This window comes from Gambusia affinis, linkage group LG15 (genome assembly GCF_019740435.1).
Source record: "Gambusia affinis linkage group LG15, SWU_Gaff_1.0, whole genome shotgun sequence".
In the NCBI taxonomy this organism is placed as follows: Eukaryota; Metazoa; Chordata; class Actinopteri; order Cyprinodontiformes; family Poeciliidae; genus Gambusia; species Gambusia affinis.
The window spans coordinates 17,013,813-17,031,867 of record NC_057882.1 but is presented as its reverse complement, the minus strand read 5'-3'; the positions used below and the strand labels follow the sequence as shown (position 1 = coordinate 17,031,867).

The 18,055-nt window shown below is 39.5% G+C and overlaps 1 protein-coding gene across 3 annotated transcripts in view; it reads left to right on the top strand.

Annotated features, from left to right (window-relative positions):
- srrm3 (serine/arginine repetitive matrix 3) overlaps positions 1–18,055 on the top strand; it is an 88,918-nt gene that overhangs the window by 51,162 nt on the left and 19,701 nt on the right. For all 3 annotated transcript variants that reach the window (XR_006372998.1, XM_044141416.1, XM_044141418.1), the window contains exons 3-8: positions 5,022–5,123; positions 12,975–13,076; positions 13,482–13,562; positions 13,891–13,959; positions 17,543–17,578; positions 17,747–17,797. Coding sequence is in view for 2 of the 3 variants with exons in the window: in XM_044141416.1 (XP_043997351.1) it covers positions 5,022–5,123; positions 12,975–13,076; positions 13,482–13,562; positions 13,891–13,959; positions 17,543–17,578; positions 17,747–17,797 (441 nt within the window). In the remaining variant the exon portion in view is untranslated. The remainder of the gene's footprint in view (positions 1–5,021; positions 5,124–12,974; positions 13,077–13,481; positions 13,563–13,890; positions 13,960–17,542; positions 17,579–17,746; positions 17,798–18,055) is intronic.

Below are 18,055 nucleotides of genomic sequence, written 5' to 3'. Positions count from 1 at the left end.
ATAGATGTCTTACTTTGCATAGGATAGGAACATTATGATACACAACAGTATAAAAAGAGATAGTCTATCCATACAAGCAGACATATAACAGAATAGCTGAATATTGCTTTAGAGACATGTGAGAACAACTGACAAGTGAGAAGTCCAGATCTTATTAAGAAGGCTGCTTTCAGAGTCTTTGATGCCAGAGCAAATAGTTGTCTCTGCCCTAATGGAGGTTTTCTTCCATACTAAAACCTGCGTCAGAAACTGAGGAGCTAGTTTTCTCAAAGACTGAAGGTTTTACTGGAGTTTTTCTCAAAAAGAAAGAACCATTTTGTCACCACAAAGTACCCTGGACAGTAAAAAAAAAAGGGCAATGCTAGACAAAACGGTTGTCAGTTGTTTTATTAAAGGAGGTCTTAGGAAAGATGAACAGTCGGAATCTGTAGACAGTGTAGCCCAAGCTATTGATCAGCTTGCACTGTTGGCAAGGTGAAGACGGCAGCTTTCTAAAGGGAGAGCGCCTCCTTTGCTACCTTCTCTGTCAGGTCTGCCCAGGGTCTGTTATCTTACTAGAAAATCTATGAGTGTGGAGAGCATCAATTGAAAATCCTCTCCACTTGAGAGTTAAACCGTTTTACTGTAGCGCTCGGCAGGTCGTTTTAATTCTATCCATGAAATAGAAATACGGGGGTGGTTGGATTTGGCTTCCCATGTTCCCAGAGCTTTTCAGCCTCGCTAACTACAGCTGATGCTTTCAGAATCTCATAGGTGCACAGCCGTGTCTGGGGACAGCTTGCAGAGAATAGCTTATCAGACTTCAATCGCAGACAGGCTCTGGCAGTTTGAATGAGCGCAAGCTTGCCCCACACTCCTCGAATCGATGCCTATTATCATAAGAACGGTCTGGAGGCCTCAACTATTCATTTTTCTGGATTGGGAGTTAATGGGGAAAATCTGTGGGCGCTCTAGGATGTCTAATTACACTAATCAAGTTCTTTAATCGTGGTAATTCTTCATGGCTACAGAGGCACAGAAGACCTCTCTCAGATCAGCGTCCTTCCAAATTCCTGGAGACTTGAATCGTTTATTTGGCCTCTGTAAAATTACTAAATTCCTTTGAGGTACTTACACCATTTTAAAATACACTGGTGACACGAGCAGTTAGATATTTTACTGATTTACAGTATGTGATTTTGTTGGGAACGATTGCTCATTTTCAGAGCAGAACAGATGGCACATTTGGGGGGAAGTGGATACCTTTATTGCTAAAAAAAAGTGCTAATTAAACATGCACTGGAGAGATGTGTTGATTCAGGGAGCATATCCTAATAGCATCTGACAAACATCCATATGTGGCCATTTACTCAAGTTAATTTAGAGCTCAGTGTGTTTTTCTGTCTAACTTTATTTGAAATGCTCCCAAGATCCTACCGGCTTGTACAGGGGAAAGTAGATGTTTGAAAATGCCGTATAGACAGACATATAATCTATTTTTCTCCATTTAAACTATACAATATGGGTTGAACACTTTAGGTATTGTTCCACGAGCTTCTCACATCAGTTCAGACAGAAACTGTGAATCTGAGTCAGGTTTGTAGGCCGTCTAGATCATACACACCTTTTCAGCTTTGCCCATCAATTCTCTATGGCATTAGATCAGGCCTTTAGGACGGGCACCCAGTCCAAAACATTGACTTTGTTGACCTTTAGCCACTTTGTGATCAATGTTAATGTAGGCTCTGCATGGGAGAACTACTTGCTCCCAAACTTCAACTCCCATGATGCTGCAGCCAGAAACATTTTGCATCAAAGCATGTTTGTGTCTGAGACACTAAACCCGTTTCCTTCCTGAACAGTATGATGACAGGTCATTTCCATGAAAGTTATGTTGGTAGACTACCCATAAATTGTACTGAAGTAAGAGGATCACTGCTTCAACATATTTAGCTCAAGGAAAAGTAAAAACTAAATTAAAAGTCTTATGGAAAAACACTACTTAAGTACTGAGTAACTGATCAAAACATCAATCATTTAATATTCCCAAATTACATCAGTAGTTGGAGCAACATTTAAAGTTATGTGGAGAAGTAGAGGTTTTTTAAAAATAATATTAATTCATAAAAATAATTACAAAATATTTTTTCAAACTCATTTTCTTTCAATATAAAATATATTAAACTTAACAAAGACTACAGATGTGTGTCTCTGTCTGGTGAATTTTTGGTTAAAACAAGCTTGTTCTCCATCCAGTGAAGTTGGTCACAGTGGGTAGACTATCCAGAAATTTAAAAGGTACAGCATAGTAAAAATACTCCTTTTTTCCCCCAAAAAGTTTCTCAAATAAACATAACTTGTTACTACCCAACTGTGCCCCTTCCTGAGTTAGAACAGGAAAGGTTTAGTCTAATTAAATGTTCGACAGTCAGAGAGAAATTTAGATTTCTCTTTTTATACAGCGAATGTATTTAAATGGTTTCAGCTGTTGGGGCCTCCATTTAAATCCGGTAGGTTTTGCTAGTATAAACGCACAAAACTTTCTGTTTGTCTCACACAACCCTGAACGTCATTGTTTAGAATGAAGCACTTGAGCAGGAGAGAGGAGGATAAGAGGAAACGGATTCTGTTGACTGCATGTCAACAAACTCCACAAACCCTATCTTTGCTTCTGATGGGCTGTTGCTCACAGTGCTGTTTGCAAATGCTTAAAGCCTTACAACGTAAAGGCAGAAATCTCACAGACATGTTAAGTGTTTGGCCAGAACCAATGAGTTAAATATTCAGCATTGTGTACCCTTCTTCGATCCACAGAGAAACATCTGACGGAGCAGGGCGACTGCTGCAGAGCTTTAGCTAATGTATGGTGATGGCTCCTGCACTGTGAACAGAAAGCCATGAATATAAAGTGTTGGTCTGGGCTCTCTGTTGTGCTGAGCTGACAGCTGCTGAGCTGAGAGATTGTTACACAGCTGGACCGGACGTAGCCGTCACACCGTCCCGCTTCCTCTCAGCTGAAATGTCTCTCAGCTATTTCTGATGGCCATCACCCTTCTCTTAATCTCACTCTCCACCTTGCCATTGTGCCAATAGCTACCAGGTATCCACTGCTGCATCCTGGGAAAAACAACCACCCCTCAGATTAATGCTGTTTCTATGCAGATACGAGATGCTGGTTAATTTCCAAGTCAGCTAATAGGACTCACAGATATATGGCTCCAATATATCTGTGAAATCCTTTCCAATGTACTATACTTATCGCACTTTTGCAGAACTTTCCTGTGCAAAAATGTTAGCTACAAGTTAAAACCCCGGTCTCCGATGAGTTTTGTTAGGATTATGTAGTACGGCATAATTAGGAAATGTATGTAAAATGCTATATCTGGTTAAGAACTGACACTGGCCATGACTCAGTGACAGGGAGGTTGATTAGTTGATATAAAGATGGATGGAGGCTGAAAGGTGTCACAGATTTGACGTTTGAGGGATTCTTCATGTGGGGGTATGAGTACATTTGACATTTATATCTGGACATCATGCATCTTTAAAATTTTAAATTGGATCTCTGCTTGATTGCAGTTCTGGTCCTGCACAATGAACTGTTCAGAGGCGAACTGCCATCTAACCCAACATGCATCTAAAGGAACCAGAATCAGGAGGGCTTCCTGTCTGCTTCAACCAGGGAACAGAACAAACACAGATCCAATACCTGCTAAAGGCAATGATGTGCAACTCTTTCAGGGCGACTTCAAAGTTCAGCTCACACAGCTTACATCTGAATTATTCATGACCCTACATCAAACTTCACAGCTCCCAGGATGACCAAGTTGATTTATACTTTTCCCATTACATGAATCCCTAAAAAAAAGAAGTTCAGTGTATAATTTTGGTGCAGAATATCATGTGTACTTAAGACATAGGATTAATATGCTTCTTTCAAGCTTTTCTAAAAACAAAAAAGCTTGAAGAGTCTGTTCTCAGTGAATGCACATGGCTATTGGACATTTTAGAAATGTCAATAGCTATATTGAAATTGGCTATTGATATGCTTACCGATAGCCAGTTTTATCTTATATACCCAAAGTAAAAGCTTTGGGCAACTTTCATTTGCCCAAAGGTTTGAATGTACTTTTGGGCAAATAGGTGTTTAACACACTGATGCTTGGTTATATAGAAATTTTTAGTGAGAAGAATAATGAGCTAAAATGTCCAAAATGCAACACATTAAGCTGAGTTATGGTCCTGTTGACAATTTAATCATATAAGCTCTGTATTGAGCAGGTTGCTGTGGTAACACACCATCTTAGAAAATAAAAATGTAGCTCAAGGTTGCATAGATGGATTGTATTTACCAACAACTATTTACTTGTTATTCTTTTCACTCAATGAAACTGCAATATAAATAATCTTTTTTTTTTTTTTTTCCCCTCCAGGGGATGCTTTTGTGGGCTCTAGTGTCCCTTATATGACAGTAGGCTGACAGGAAGGGGGGAAGACATGTGGCAAATGACGGCCAGGTCCGGGAATCGAACCCGCGACGGCCGCGTCAAGGACTCAAGGCCTCCAAATGTGGGTTGTGCTATCCCCTACGCCACCGCAGCACGCCCATAAATAATAATTTTTTTAATTCTATGGCACCCACAACTCGCCTTCAACCTTTAATAGGTAGAAATCTTCTTGTGTACATCTGCAGTGGTTTTCTTTAGTCTGTGTGGATTGTGGAGAACTCCTCAGAATAAAACATGACACGCTGTGCAGGCCAGGGACAGAAGGGGACAGCAGTGACTCATCAACATTATTTAGCAGAACTCAGTTATTGGTGAAACAGAAATCTTTGGCATTTTTCGTGGCTCCGTGTGGAAGCAGGAGATGTGACGACTACCACGGAAGCATCTGGCAAATATGTTGGACGACATTTCCCGATGCTTGAGCTGCAATCATTACTGTTAGTAAAAGTCGTTGCTTATGAGCTCACCATTCAAAACTGTAAATAATAGTTAAATATGTATTTTTTGTGTAACTTCTGTTTTTGATGCCTTCAGGTACACAGAGGAGGAGATCCGACAGAAAGTGAGCACATTCAGACAAATGCTGATGGACAAGGAGGGCGTTATCACCAGAGAGGGCTCTCACACACAACCCGTGTAAGTTACATTACACCTAGCTTATTCTGAAAATGTGTCTTTTTAATTTTTCTGTTTATTAGTTGCACATTTTCGTTGTGAAAACGTAGAAAAATGTTGGACATTACAAAAGAATAAAGAATAATCAGAGGGAATGTCAGCACATCAAAATCTTAGTTCAGTATTCTTTTACCCATCTTTATTGTTAGACACAGATGTTTTCGTACGCTAATTGTGGATATGAATGTCATATTTAATTTGGTCTTCTAATGATACACTTGAGTCTTTTTTATTAAGTGTGAAAGAATTGTATTACATAAATCTTTATTTGAACTGAACTGATTATTTTATTCTAGTAGAAAATATCAGTTGAATAATTTCACTGAACTCCAATCCAGAGCCCCACAGTATTCTGGGAGATGTAGGCAGAGGAAAGGCTTTAGCTGCTCAACTTCTCATGATGAGCTAAAAACAGTTGGTGGCATCAATTCACTCACTCACTCTTTGGTTACCTAGCAACAACAAGTTGAGAAAATTGCACAGCAGCAGTTTCCGGTTTCTCCACCGTGCCTCATAACTGCTTAAAAATACAATGCTGTGGAGTGAATACTGTTGATAAAACAGGAAAGATCCCACCACCAGTTTCGCAGTACTTCAGATAATCAAAACAATTAACCTGTCTAATAATCAATATTGACTTATTTAAAACTCTTGTATCACTAGTAGGTTGCTGAGCCACCAGGCACTTTTTTATCAGTTAGCAAGCTTCTGGTAAAGTATCTGATTGGATATTTGAACACTTCTTATTAAAAACTGTAAAGCTCATTTAATTTTCATGTTTTAGAACTCAAGCTTTGTGCAGAAGGCTGAGAGGGAGCTGGTCTCATCTGGAGCAAAGGAATTTAGACGAAGACAGTCATAGTGTGTGCGTTCTCTGAACATACCGTAGAAAAAGGCACGCCTGAATCACGAGTAATGGGAACACCAGGGGCGTGGGCATGGTGGCCCTCTGAGCCAGTCCATCACACATTCAGAGGCGGTGGAGTGGAGTCGGCCTACTGTTTGTGACCTTATGACTGCTAATGAAGTTCACGCATCCTGTCTCTCAGACACGGCTAATGATTCTTCCCTCCTTTGCACCTCATCTGGTGTCTGACATTTACCTAGAAGATGCTGAGATCTGGAGCACTGCTGACGGAGCGGCTTATGCTGCATGCGAAGTTACACAACGGTGAATATATTGACATTTATGGCCCAACCAAAGCAAAAGTCAAAGACTGACAAAGGTATATGTGGCATTCTTCCAACTAGACGTGAGATGAGATGAGGTTGTAGGTGGCCACATCCAGAAATGGCTCATCTGCAAGCAAGGTCAAAAGCCATGATAAGAACATTTTCTTAAGAAAATGCGTGGCTCACTGTCTCACTCTCATAAGATGAGCCAATACAAAAATCAGCATAAAGACTTTGCAAATCGCTATCAGGGTTCCAAAGAATTTAACAGCACAGAATATTTAAGTCCAGGAGTGTTCATATAATGTTATGCTGATCTCTAAGATGACCCCAAAGCCAAAAAGGCTTTAAAAACATTTTTATGTTTCCCTAAAGAAAATAAATGTTTCACAAATCTCAGAACTGTGTTTAAAGAGTTTGTTCACTGTCAAGCAAATTTAAGTTTAAACTTTAAAAAGTAGATTTTGAAGTAGAGACAATAATCATTTTAAAAGATCCGCTTTTTGTCAGTCAGTCTAATGCACAGTCTTATTATTTGAGAACCACTTCCTTTTTTGCTTCAAATTAAAAGCGTCAAAAGACAGATGTAACATATCACAGTCATCGCTTATACTGATCTCACCAGAGGAAGCAACATGCTGACAGATTTCACTTAAACAAAAGATATTGCAGCGTTTTAATATTCCAAGATCTCCTGGCTCAAGATTTCTTTGCACAGCCAACACCAGCTTGTTTTACCACGACCCTTAGAGAGATTCGCATATGGCAGATAATTTAGTTCTTACTGAGCAGAAAAAAATAATGCTATACATTAAAATATTTGTATGCAAACTTCCTAAATAATGAATCCTGACAATCTCACCACTGAATATACTCCTGCTTTGAGTGTATTTCTGCTCAGTAGTAGAAGTTATGTTGAGCCCATAATTTTTTTTCAGTGACTTATGCAACTGGGAGGAGGCGAGGGCCCTACAGAGTAGTTTACTACTGCAGTAAAAAAAAAACAACCCTGCAGTAGGGATAGATGTGCAGCCTCCTTCTTCATACCTACTACTGCCTGCATTGATTTTTCTGAAGCCCGGATGGGAAACGAGAGAATGAATGCTGTTGAGTAACTCCGAGTTACGCATGAAATCTGTGCAGGATTAATGTAGAAGCTGACCCAGCATCGGCTTTGCAGAACAACCAACTGTCGGATGACATACTAGAGAGACACCGGATTTATTAGAGAACAGAGACATGGCGCAATAGATGTGACTTTACAGTTCAGCTGTTTTGCATAGTCCCTGGTAGCTAACCTAGCGCTGTACTTCAGATGTAGTTAAACACATGAGCTTTCAAACCACCGCTCTCTGAGCAGGAACAAGATCTAGCACCGCTCAAATGTTGAGGAATAATGAATCTAACTTCCACCACAAAATAACACACTATAACTCTGGGCAGCAACGAGAACAGGACTGATCCTTCAGTGGCCGAGCGGCTGTCCGAGTGCGGATATAAATGAGCTGCGCGACTTTGTGCTGCAGCCCTGAGGAGGGCCTCGGTCACAGTCCTTCACTGCCAGGTCCCAGGGACAAAGGCTGAACCAGGAAACCTCTCGCCTCACCACTGCAGCACTGAGCGTGGAGGACACTCGTTCATCTGCCTAACAGGGCGGCTGTCTGACCAGACAGATGTCTCTCGCACATTGGAGCCTGGCACCAATTAGGAGATTAAGAACAGGGTGGGGAATTAGTTGATTCATCACTAATGACTGAACACAGGGGGCACTAGATAGTTTAAATTGTTGTTAATTGCTTTTTTTGGCTGTGTGTTTCACTGCTGCCTTCCTGGCCTAAAGCAGGAAGCCACACAGACGGCTTATTTCAGTTTGTAGAAGGACACAATGACATATTGTGGAAGTTAATCCATCTTGCTGCAAATAGTGCTTTTTAGAGCTCATTCTTGACTGGACAGAGAGACAGACCACATTGTAGTCCGTACTTCATCTGACATGTCCTTGAACGGGTAGTTTAAGCTTTTTAAAATAGGTTCTGTTAAAAGATTTAGAAGCACTTTATTTGACGGGGTGTGGATAAGACTGATGAGACACTGTCATCAGCATGACGTAACATCTGTTATGAACATGAAGGAGTCTTTATTAAGTCTCTTTCGGTAAATAATGACACTTTTCATACAAAGCTGCTCTAAAAGTTGCACTGAAAGTCCATTAAAAATGCCAACTTTGCATTTAAGTGTCATTATTTACAAAATCATGCAAATTGGGACTTTTAATGGACTTTTAGTGCGACTTTTAAAACAACTTTACATTAAAAGTGTCAATATTTACCGAATGACAACAGTCATAAACATTCACAAAGACTCCTTCGTGTTCATGTCATGTTTATAACAGTGTCATGTCAGTCTTATGCACACCCAGTCAAATATAGTGTTAAAGATTTTAAAAAGTTAATTTCCCACCTGCAGTAAAAAAAAAAAAATACTCTCTTAGCATCCTAATTTACAGGATTCATACAGGTGCTTGAAATCCTTGAAAATGCTTGCATTTCAGTTTCCAAGGTTTGGAAAGTGCTTGATATTTTGTCGTAAAGTCCAGTCTAATGTTTGATTAAAACCTAAATCTGGAGAACATTATTTACAGTTGAAACCAGATATTTTCATACGCCTAGTTAAAGGTCGCGGAGACACTTATTTTTGATCAGTGTCTGAAGTTAAATCACACTGAACATTTCTCGTTTTAGGTCCGTTAGAATTGCCAAAATTATTTCTATTTGCTAAAAGCCTGAAAATTTAGTAAAAATGTTTTTTAGAGATTTAACTGATTTTGTATATTATGTTTAAGTATTCAATCTGAGCAGGAAAATCATTTACCTCACATGATTTGCTTGGATTGTGTTAATGAATATTTACTTTAGTAATGAATATTTATTAATCTATGCAACTGAAATTAAGTGTTGCTTATATTTTAAACGTTAAACAAAGCTATTGAAAACGGCAGATTTTTTTAAATTCAGTTAGTGTTTTCTTCTCAGAGCAGTGTAAGTGGTGAGAGACATTTCAAAACATAAAATGTGTCATATTTTAGCTTCCCTTCTCCCCGTTGTCACAAGACCAGATGTCTTGTGATTTTATTTACGTTCAATAGCGTGTAGCAGTAAACTGAATCTCTCTTTCTTAATTGATTTGTATTATTTTTGCTTGGATTTTACCGTGGGAAAAGTCTACGAATCCTGAATTTAGTATAGGTCCAGATTAGCTGGTTGTGGAGGATGGTGTTAAGGACCGGTCCAATAGAGTGAAGCCCAAAGTCGATTACTGCTTTTAAAAAAAACAACAAATCTAGGGCAAAAGGGAGCTGCTCCATTAACAAATCTCTTGTGTAAATTTTTTTCTGCAAACAAACCATGTAAAGCATTTCTAATCAGTCATGATCTGGTAAAAAAAAATCAAAAATAAAACTAGAGAGATGTGCAACTCAAAAACATTATGGTGGTTTAAATGAACATTGTTTTATTGATTTTTACTGTGCCTTACCTTTCTGCTCTGTAGTTAATGAAAGAAAAAAACATGACATGCTCTGGTCTCTGTATACGTTCCACACAAGAAGATCATTGTTGACGCACTTCCCCCTATAAATCCGCTCCGCTGGAAACAGACACTCGCCTGTCAATATAACGTACAGAGGATCAATTTAAGTTGCGATTCAGCAAATTACTTGGCAGCAACTGAAGGCATTAAGGCATCTACAGTCGAGCATCAGAATGGGAAAGAACCAACCAACTGTGAACGTGTCCTGGTTGAAGGTGCCAGACAGGCTGACCTGAGTGTTTCAGAAACTGCTGATCTGCTTTGAGTTTCACGTACAGCCTGCTTTCAGGATGGTAGAGGATGCTGGAAAAGAGAAAATATCCAGTGAGAAGAAGTTCTGTGAATAAAAATGTCTCTGAGTCTGCCAATTCTCCTGTGAGAATTGGCAGACTTGTTTGAGATGATCGAATGTGAAAAGTAGCTCAAATACCCACAGTGAGAAACATTGAGTCTATTTCTGCTGTAATATTCAGATGGTAAGGTCAAAATTTAGAAATGTGGAGTTATTGACTCTTCCTGCCTTGTATAGATGGTTCAGATGGAGTATTGGTGATATTTTTGAACACTTTGTCTTCATTCTCCCAGTTCTCCCACTAATTGCGTGATCAGAAACAACCAATCAGAGTCAGAAGGAGGGTTTTATTGCTGTCAATCATTCCCGTGTATACACTGCTCAGACCGCCCCTTTTCTCGCTGCCATGCTACAGCTTGTTCACCCCAACAGAAATTGTCATGAATACTCACACTAGTTAGCATGTGATGAACAGTTTTCCTGAAATGGTAAGTAATTTCTCCACTGTTAGTGTTTTTTTTTTTTTTTTTTACCAGCGTGTTCACAAGCATGATTGACAGCCCTGAAACCTTTCCTCTGATTCTGATAGGTTGTTTCGGGCTGGGAGTGGGGCGTTTCTGCAGACGACAATAGCAGCTCAGGGAGGACGTAGAGAAAAATATTTTTTGTGTTGTTTTTTTTTCCACAGAATCTCGTATTGAACTGTCACCATGTTGTGACAGTTTTAACAAGTATGTCTAAAAGAAAGTTTTTTTTCATAAGACTTACATACCCCAGCTTTAAATCTACATTCATTTAAACTCAATCATATAAATTTAGAAACATCCATGTTTCCTACAGCTGGTTGCTTCTCTCGGCCGTCTGTCTCACTCTGTAGGTTTTGTTCTCATTTCCTATTAGCGAGATTTAAGCCGGACTGTTGTGGTAAAATTAGTAGTTTATTTTTTTTAGCTGATTCACAGCATCCCTGCAACCGTGCTCAGCCAATTAAGGGCTCTGCTGCCTCGTGTCTTCCTAACAAACCGCTCTGCTTTCCCCCTCTAGATATCCAACATCGCATATTACCTAGATTTCTTTGCTTTCTATTCGGATCTGATATAGAGGTTTGTCTTATAGAGCTCTCATGTGTGTTTGAGGAATTGCTATCCTTTGCTTTATTAAATTGTTTCGGTGAGTCGCTTCAGCTTCTTCTCTTCATTACTCCACTCTTGTTTTATTCTTTCCCCCACTGGTTGTGGCGGCACGGCAATTCATCGAGGTGATGTTTGTGTCCTCATCCCTCTGATCTAGATAACCTGCACACATCCAGCAACTGAACGCATATCCATATTTAAAAAAAAGTTAATTATGTTTCTCTTAATTACAATGTGACAAGACAGTGTCAGAGAGATGGGTGAGTGTTTTTCTTCTTTTTTTCTTCTTTTACGACTGCATTGACACGGTGAGGTCAGGTTGCGTCAATTACACCGGGGCATTAAAGGGAAAACGGGGCTATTGAGGCAGGAAGGATAGGAAGGAGTTTGCACCCATCTGTCAGAAAATACAATGCAGTGTGTCAGAAGAGTTGGAAGATATTAATCCCACAAGCTGAGCCGTAAATTGGAAAGCAGTGTTCTCAGATGTGGGGTCAGGGGAAATAAGAAATGTCCTAACAAACTTCATCCACAGTGAAAGAAATCAAATTACAATTGATACGTTACATAACGGCTGTGATGTTGGGACCATTTTTAGCGGTAGAGTCATAAAGTGTCATACAAAAGTATTCATACATTACCCCTTTTCACATTTTGTATAAACAAAAGCTTTTAACATGTTTTATTAAATTATACATAAAAATCTGAAAGTCGCTAGACCATTTAAAAAATGTAAAGATGTGTTGGTCTAAACCACTCTAAGTGGATGTTGATGTAGTTTATTAAAAGGCGAACCTCTCTTTTGCTAACTAACAGGTTTCCTTCTAGAACTGTCTTGTTGTTAACTCCATTAAGCTTTTCTTACCCAGAACATTTGCCCCCAGCATGCTGCTGCCTCCACCATGTTTCACCTAGAGGAAGGTTTGACCAGGCTGATGCACAGTCTTTGTTCTCCATCTCACATATAGGCAATGAAATAAGGATGTGTATGGGTTCAAACTTCAAATAAACTATTGAATAAATTAGGATAAAGTTCAATTTGCATTATTGTGTATTGGTAATTAGCTGAAGCTTTAACAAAATTTTATTACCCATAATTTCATGTGACTCCATGGAAATGCTCATATTATTAGTAAATAATTGTTTCACACATTTTCTTTTGCACCTTTGGTCTTGAAGTGTTAGAAACATGAAAATGTTGCTCTTTTCATGTGTTTTTATCCTCAGTGTTAAAAGTCTGAGGCAGCAACCAAACACACTATGAGGCTTCTGGTATGATCTGACCCCTAGTTAACTTCTCTAGACTTTAAATAGCATAAGCAATACGTTTATGCTATTTAGCAATACGTTATAAAAAAATATAGTCTACTTTGCCTGCTAATATTGCATTGGTTTCTGGGAGGATTATCACAGTTTGCATGTTGCTGCATTTTCCTTTGTCATTCATTCTGCTCTCCGCTGACAAACATGTGAGTCATAAGTAAAATTAGCTTTTCTATTGTTTCCTCTTCTGTGGTGTCCACAATTGCCGTGAATACACAGCAAACGTCAGCATCAATTTAAAGGGGTAAGACGGTTTTTGAAAAGCTCACTTTGTGTCGCGATCCTTGGCTGCTGTTCTTCCAGGGTGAACCACTTCCATTATCAGCCCGACGAGTACGAAGACGACCCAGACGCAGTCGGCTACGAAGACGGAGACTATGAACAGGACTACCACAGTGATGACAGGTGGGCGAAAGAGGGACTAGGAATTAAATCGTTCCTACGAAAGATTTCTGAGAATTGCTTTGGAGAAAATAAAATGGAAAACCCAGCAGAAACATTCATTCAGAGTAACCTTGCAAATGCTGCTGCCATCAGCCTGCACACAGAAAATAACAAGTTCATTTTCGTATAAGCAATTTGCTTTCATTGCAGAGACGTAATGCATTGTTATTGCAATTTGGCTGAATGGACTGAGGAAATGAGAAAAATTTACATTTGTTATGTCATTGTCAAGGCGCCAAAACAACACCAAATAACTATAATCTAATACTGAAAACTGAAAACGATTATAATAACAATCACTCGTAAAGGCTTTTGCACCGCCTAACTCTGCCTCCTTTTTTTTCTCCCGTTCTCCGGCCGATTCAGAATGAAAAGGAAATCAACCAGCTCTCCATCCCCCCGTCCAAAGAAAAGGAAGAAGAAGAAGTCTGGCCGTCGAAGGAGTCGGTGAGTGGAAACAGCCCCTCCTAAAGACTCTTCCTTTTTCTTTTCCAGGCTTGCTGATAGGATAATTACTCATGGTGCAATTACTCTCTATGGTTTTGTGGAATGAAATTCTAATCGTTTTTCTGTGAATATTGCAAATGAATCTTCAGATACTGTAACTGTGGTGGTGGGGAGTGATGAGACAAGTATGCACATATCTCCCCTTTTTTTTTTTTTTTTTTTTTTTTTTGACAATGTCAGCCAAAAAGAAAGGGAAGAAAGAATAATTTATCAGCAGCCTGAGACTCCGGTGTCATACCTGCCTCCCTCACCTTCTCTTCATCAACAGGTTTGGCAGCTCCTCGCCCACTCGCAGAGAGAAGAAGAAGAAGAGTGGGAAGAAGCACAAGCGAGACAGGTGAGTGTGTACAAGGTGTCATCAGTCATATCTCAAACAAACAAGAAAGCCTGGATTATAAAATGATACGGCTGCATGTCTTTTTCCCTGAAGCCTGTGTTTGAGTTGCTGGTGCTGGTCGGAACTGGATCTGACTGGACAGATATGTCAGGGACTTCTTCCTCCAGGTTATGCCTCTTCTCCCCCCTTGGGAAGAATAAGTTTTTTTTTTTTGTTGGTTCCTAATGGCTTCTGATAAATGAATGTCATTTTGTAAAAGAATCCCATGAGTTTTTTTCTTTCATTTGTTATGATTGTCGGAGCCAAGCTCTGACAAATTAGAGACTCATCAGGGATACAAACCGAGGCGTCGCACATTCAAAGTTACGGTTTGGCTCACGGAACACAACGCATGAAAGGAAACCGTCATCGAAAGTACTTACAAATTAAATTTCTTCGACGAAAAACAACAGATGCTTAGGAGGAAGAAGAGGAAGGAAAATGTCGCCTGAAGACGGCGAGCAGTCGCCCCATTTACAATTACATTCAAAAACAGGAACACACAAAAAGGGATTTCAGAGAAAAGACTCGAGGCTGCACCACATTTTTACCCCTACAACGATGTGAGCTGCAGAACTGTAGTTGCTTTTTTCCGAAACCGAAATTATTCTCAGAGACTCATCTAAATAATTCTCTTTTCTTTTTACTTTTATCTTCCATCTTTTATATATTTTGGATCAGTGTGCAACTTGTCACAGTATCAGTTATTACTGAGGAAGGCGAGAAAGAGGAAGGGAGTAAGACAGAGAAATTACCTGGAAAAAAATAAAAAATAAAAGCACAGAGGGAAAAAAAGGTTTGGGTTAAAAGACAGTCAGCTGTTTCCATGTTAGAATAATCAGTAATACAACAAAAGAGGAGAGAGGTAGATGGAAGATAAAAGAAAAAAGATGGAAAAGACTAAAGGAAACTGACAAATGAAAGATTAAACCCACACGGATTTCTGATCTACGTTTTAGTAATACTTTGATCAGCCGATGCTGATTTTGGTTCATTCTTACATACTATGAGATGAATGTAAAATTACAGAATGTGACTTTTCACCTTAACTCCCAAAATGTCCCTTAATTCCCAAAATTTTGGAAATATTTCCAAATCCTACATGTTCCGTAACAGACAATGGTTGAAACCTTTGCTGTAGTATATACAGCCTTCCTGTTACTTGCTGAAAGTGCTGCTCTCTCATAGAGTGAACTGGAGACAGCTTATAAAACAGGGTGTCCACTCATCCATAAAGTCTTCAAAAGTCTTGAATTCGTGCATCTAAAATTAAGGCTTTAAAAACTGTTAAATTCATTAAAAATGCAAGTTGGCCTTAAATACTATAATAAAAATTTTTTCATGAAACAACTATTTAATCCCGTTTATGTTGTTTTTTGTTGGGGGGTTTTCTCACAGGACTTTAGGCAAACATTTGCGCTGCGCCCAGACATGCGCTAGCTGCTAATAAATCCTAGCTACATAGCTAGTTGGCTCTTCTGTAACTATCATGGGTGATGAGCTCGACACTCGACAAATGACAGTGAGAGACGAAAGTCACTGCCACTCAAAATGAAACCAAACACATGGGAATAACAATGACAGCGGCTAAAGTGGACGACACAAACAGAGCCCAGAAATTTCACATTTTTGCTAGGCTAAATTGTAATAAAGCGAGATCCCCCAACCGTGGCATTAAAAAGCTCTTGAATTTGACTTACTGAAAGCTGCAGATACCCTAAAAAAGGAAAGACAATAGCTTGAAGTCGGGAGACAAATGTGGAAAAATGGGATTAAAGGTAGGAAGATGGGAGGAAGAAGAACAGGGGAGGTGTTCGTAAAGACATTAAGAGACGGAGACCGAGGGAAAGAAGAAACTGAAGAAGAGCAAGAGCTCATCAAGAGCAACTTGTGCAATGCCTTGGGACATGGTAACAGCAATAAGCAATTGTAGAGAGGCCTCCTGCACCCAGCTTCGTTCCCCGCCTGACTCAGAGGGGGGCAGTGGGGCTAAATGTGTTGCTCTAATAACCCAGCCTGTACAGAGGTGTGCACAACACAAGAAAAATTAGCCTTTCTATAAATTGCTGAGCTGCTCCGCTGTGCTTTCCCACCTCTCATCCATCCACACACCCCCTCCCCCAACCCTCCGTCCCCCCCGTTGTCCTCATTCCCTCTCCTCTCTTTCGTCCTCACTCCAAGGATGCTCTGCATTGCAGGTGATGTTGATATATGAATAATGTATCGGACAAACGGAGCCAGAGCAACATGCCTGCTTTCTATTTTGAGGCCATCAGATATACATGAGGAGAGGACCTCAGAGTCCTGACATGGTAAATGTCCTGACATGCTTTCTTACCTCTATGAGCAACAGCTTCACTCTCACACTGTTCAGTGTTTGAGGAAGAAACCGACCAGAGCTGATTTCCTCCAACGAGGAAAGCCGGTCTGGTCCTCAGAGTTGCATATCAGCCACATATGTTACTATGACAGCTTTATCACTGCCCTTTCAGCAAGTCAACACTTTTTATGCCGCATGCTGGAGGTGAGTCGGGCAATACTAAGGGGAAAAAATATATAAAAAATCAGACCTGCCCGACTAATCACCATGGTAACTGCAATGAAGGTGATACTGATATGAGGGTGGCGGGTCAGTCTTAATGCTGAGGACAGAAGAACGGTCAGCCTTGGCTTTATTTAAACACTTCACACCCGACTGTGACGAAAATGTGAAGAAATGAACTGCAGCAGCTGTGGTGTTAAAAGAACATCTGAGACTAAACACACCAAACACCTGGCTGGGTTCTGTCCCAGTTTGCTAGGAAAATACTCTGTAATAAAAGAATTTCATTCCTAAATAAACATCTACATTTACATTCAGACATCCAACTGGATATATATTTGCTTTTATGTGCTTTAAGTTTTTCAGTATTTTTGTTTTATTACAACAGATGTTCAGTGTTTGCTCAAATAAAAATCTTATTCCCATTGTCCATAATTACAGATAGTCAATTTAGCAATTTGTCTCTGTCCTTCCTTGGAAAATATCTCACTGGCAACCACTGTCGCCATGGCGATAGTGTGGTCAGAGTGATGTGAAGTGCAAGCATTTTGCATGTAACACAAAAAGTTCAGTCTTCACTTTACATAAAATAAAGAGAAAGGTGGACAACCTTGACCATCATGAGACTTTCTTAGAAAACCTGAGTGTCTCCAGTCAGAGGCTTCTTCAAATTCGCTGTTTTACAGACTGCTACAAAAGAGCCTTCCTGCCCACAACCAATAACTCTTTGAAGAATTTGAAGTAATAAGAATTTTAAATCTATTACATTAGAAGCGGATGGATACAAATGCACACCAAACTTTACTTTTTTTTTCTTTTCTTTTGTAAAACATTTAGAAATTAAGAATGCTCTTTCGAGTCACTACCGTTTGATAACCATCTTTCAGCGTCTAACTTTATCCTCTATCCTGGAACCGATTCCAAAATTTGGGTTTGGAATCCTGGAATCTGTGTCACATTTTACTATCGTTGGAATCTAACATAATAATTTTGTTTTTACAGGTCAGCATCTCACTCCAGGAAAAAGAGAAGATACAGGTACAGTAAAAACCAGCTGGCCAACTGCATTAGCATTCATCAGTGCAGTCGTCTTTGGGGGATATTGCTCTCATTAATTACCATTTGTTTACATGGTAATGAAAGGGAAGTGATATATTGTTTTTAATCTACATGCCATCCTGTCCTTCTGTCTGACTTTTGTTTCAGGTCAGGCAGCCAGAAGAACAAGCACAAAGATAAGAACAAACAGAAAAAGAGGTAAGCCACACAGGGAATTTACTCACTGAACACCTTGTTTTCTTCTTCTTTTCATAATTATGCACACAAATGAACACTGAAGTAGAATGAGTGATAACTAATTTAGTAATCTATTAACCATCAACTGGAGAATTCAGATTAAAAAAAGGGCAATTTTCTGAAAAACAACATTTTTAGCAGCTATTAAGCCAAAAGTGTTCAACGTGTGTTTACACATTTTATATTTAAGATGAAAACACTTTTATCTGTAAATGTGTT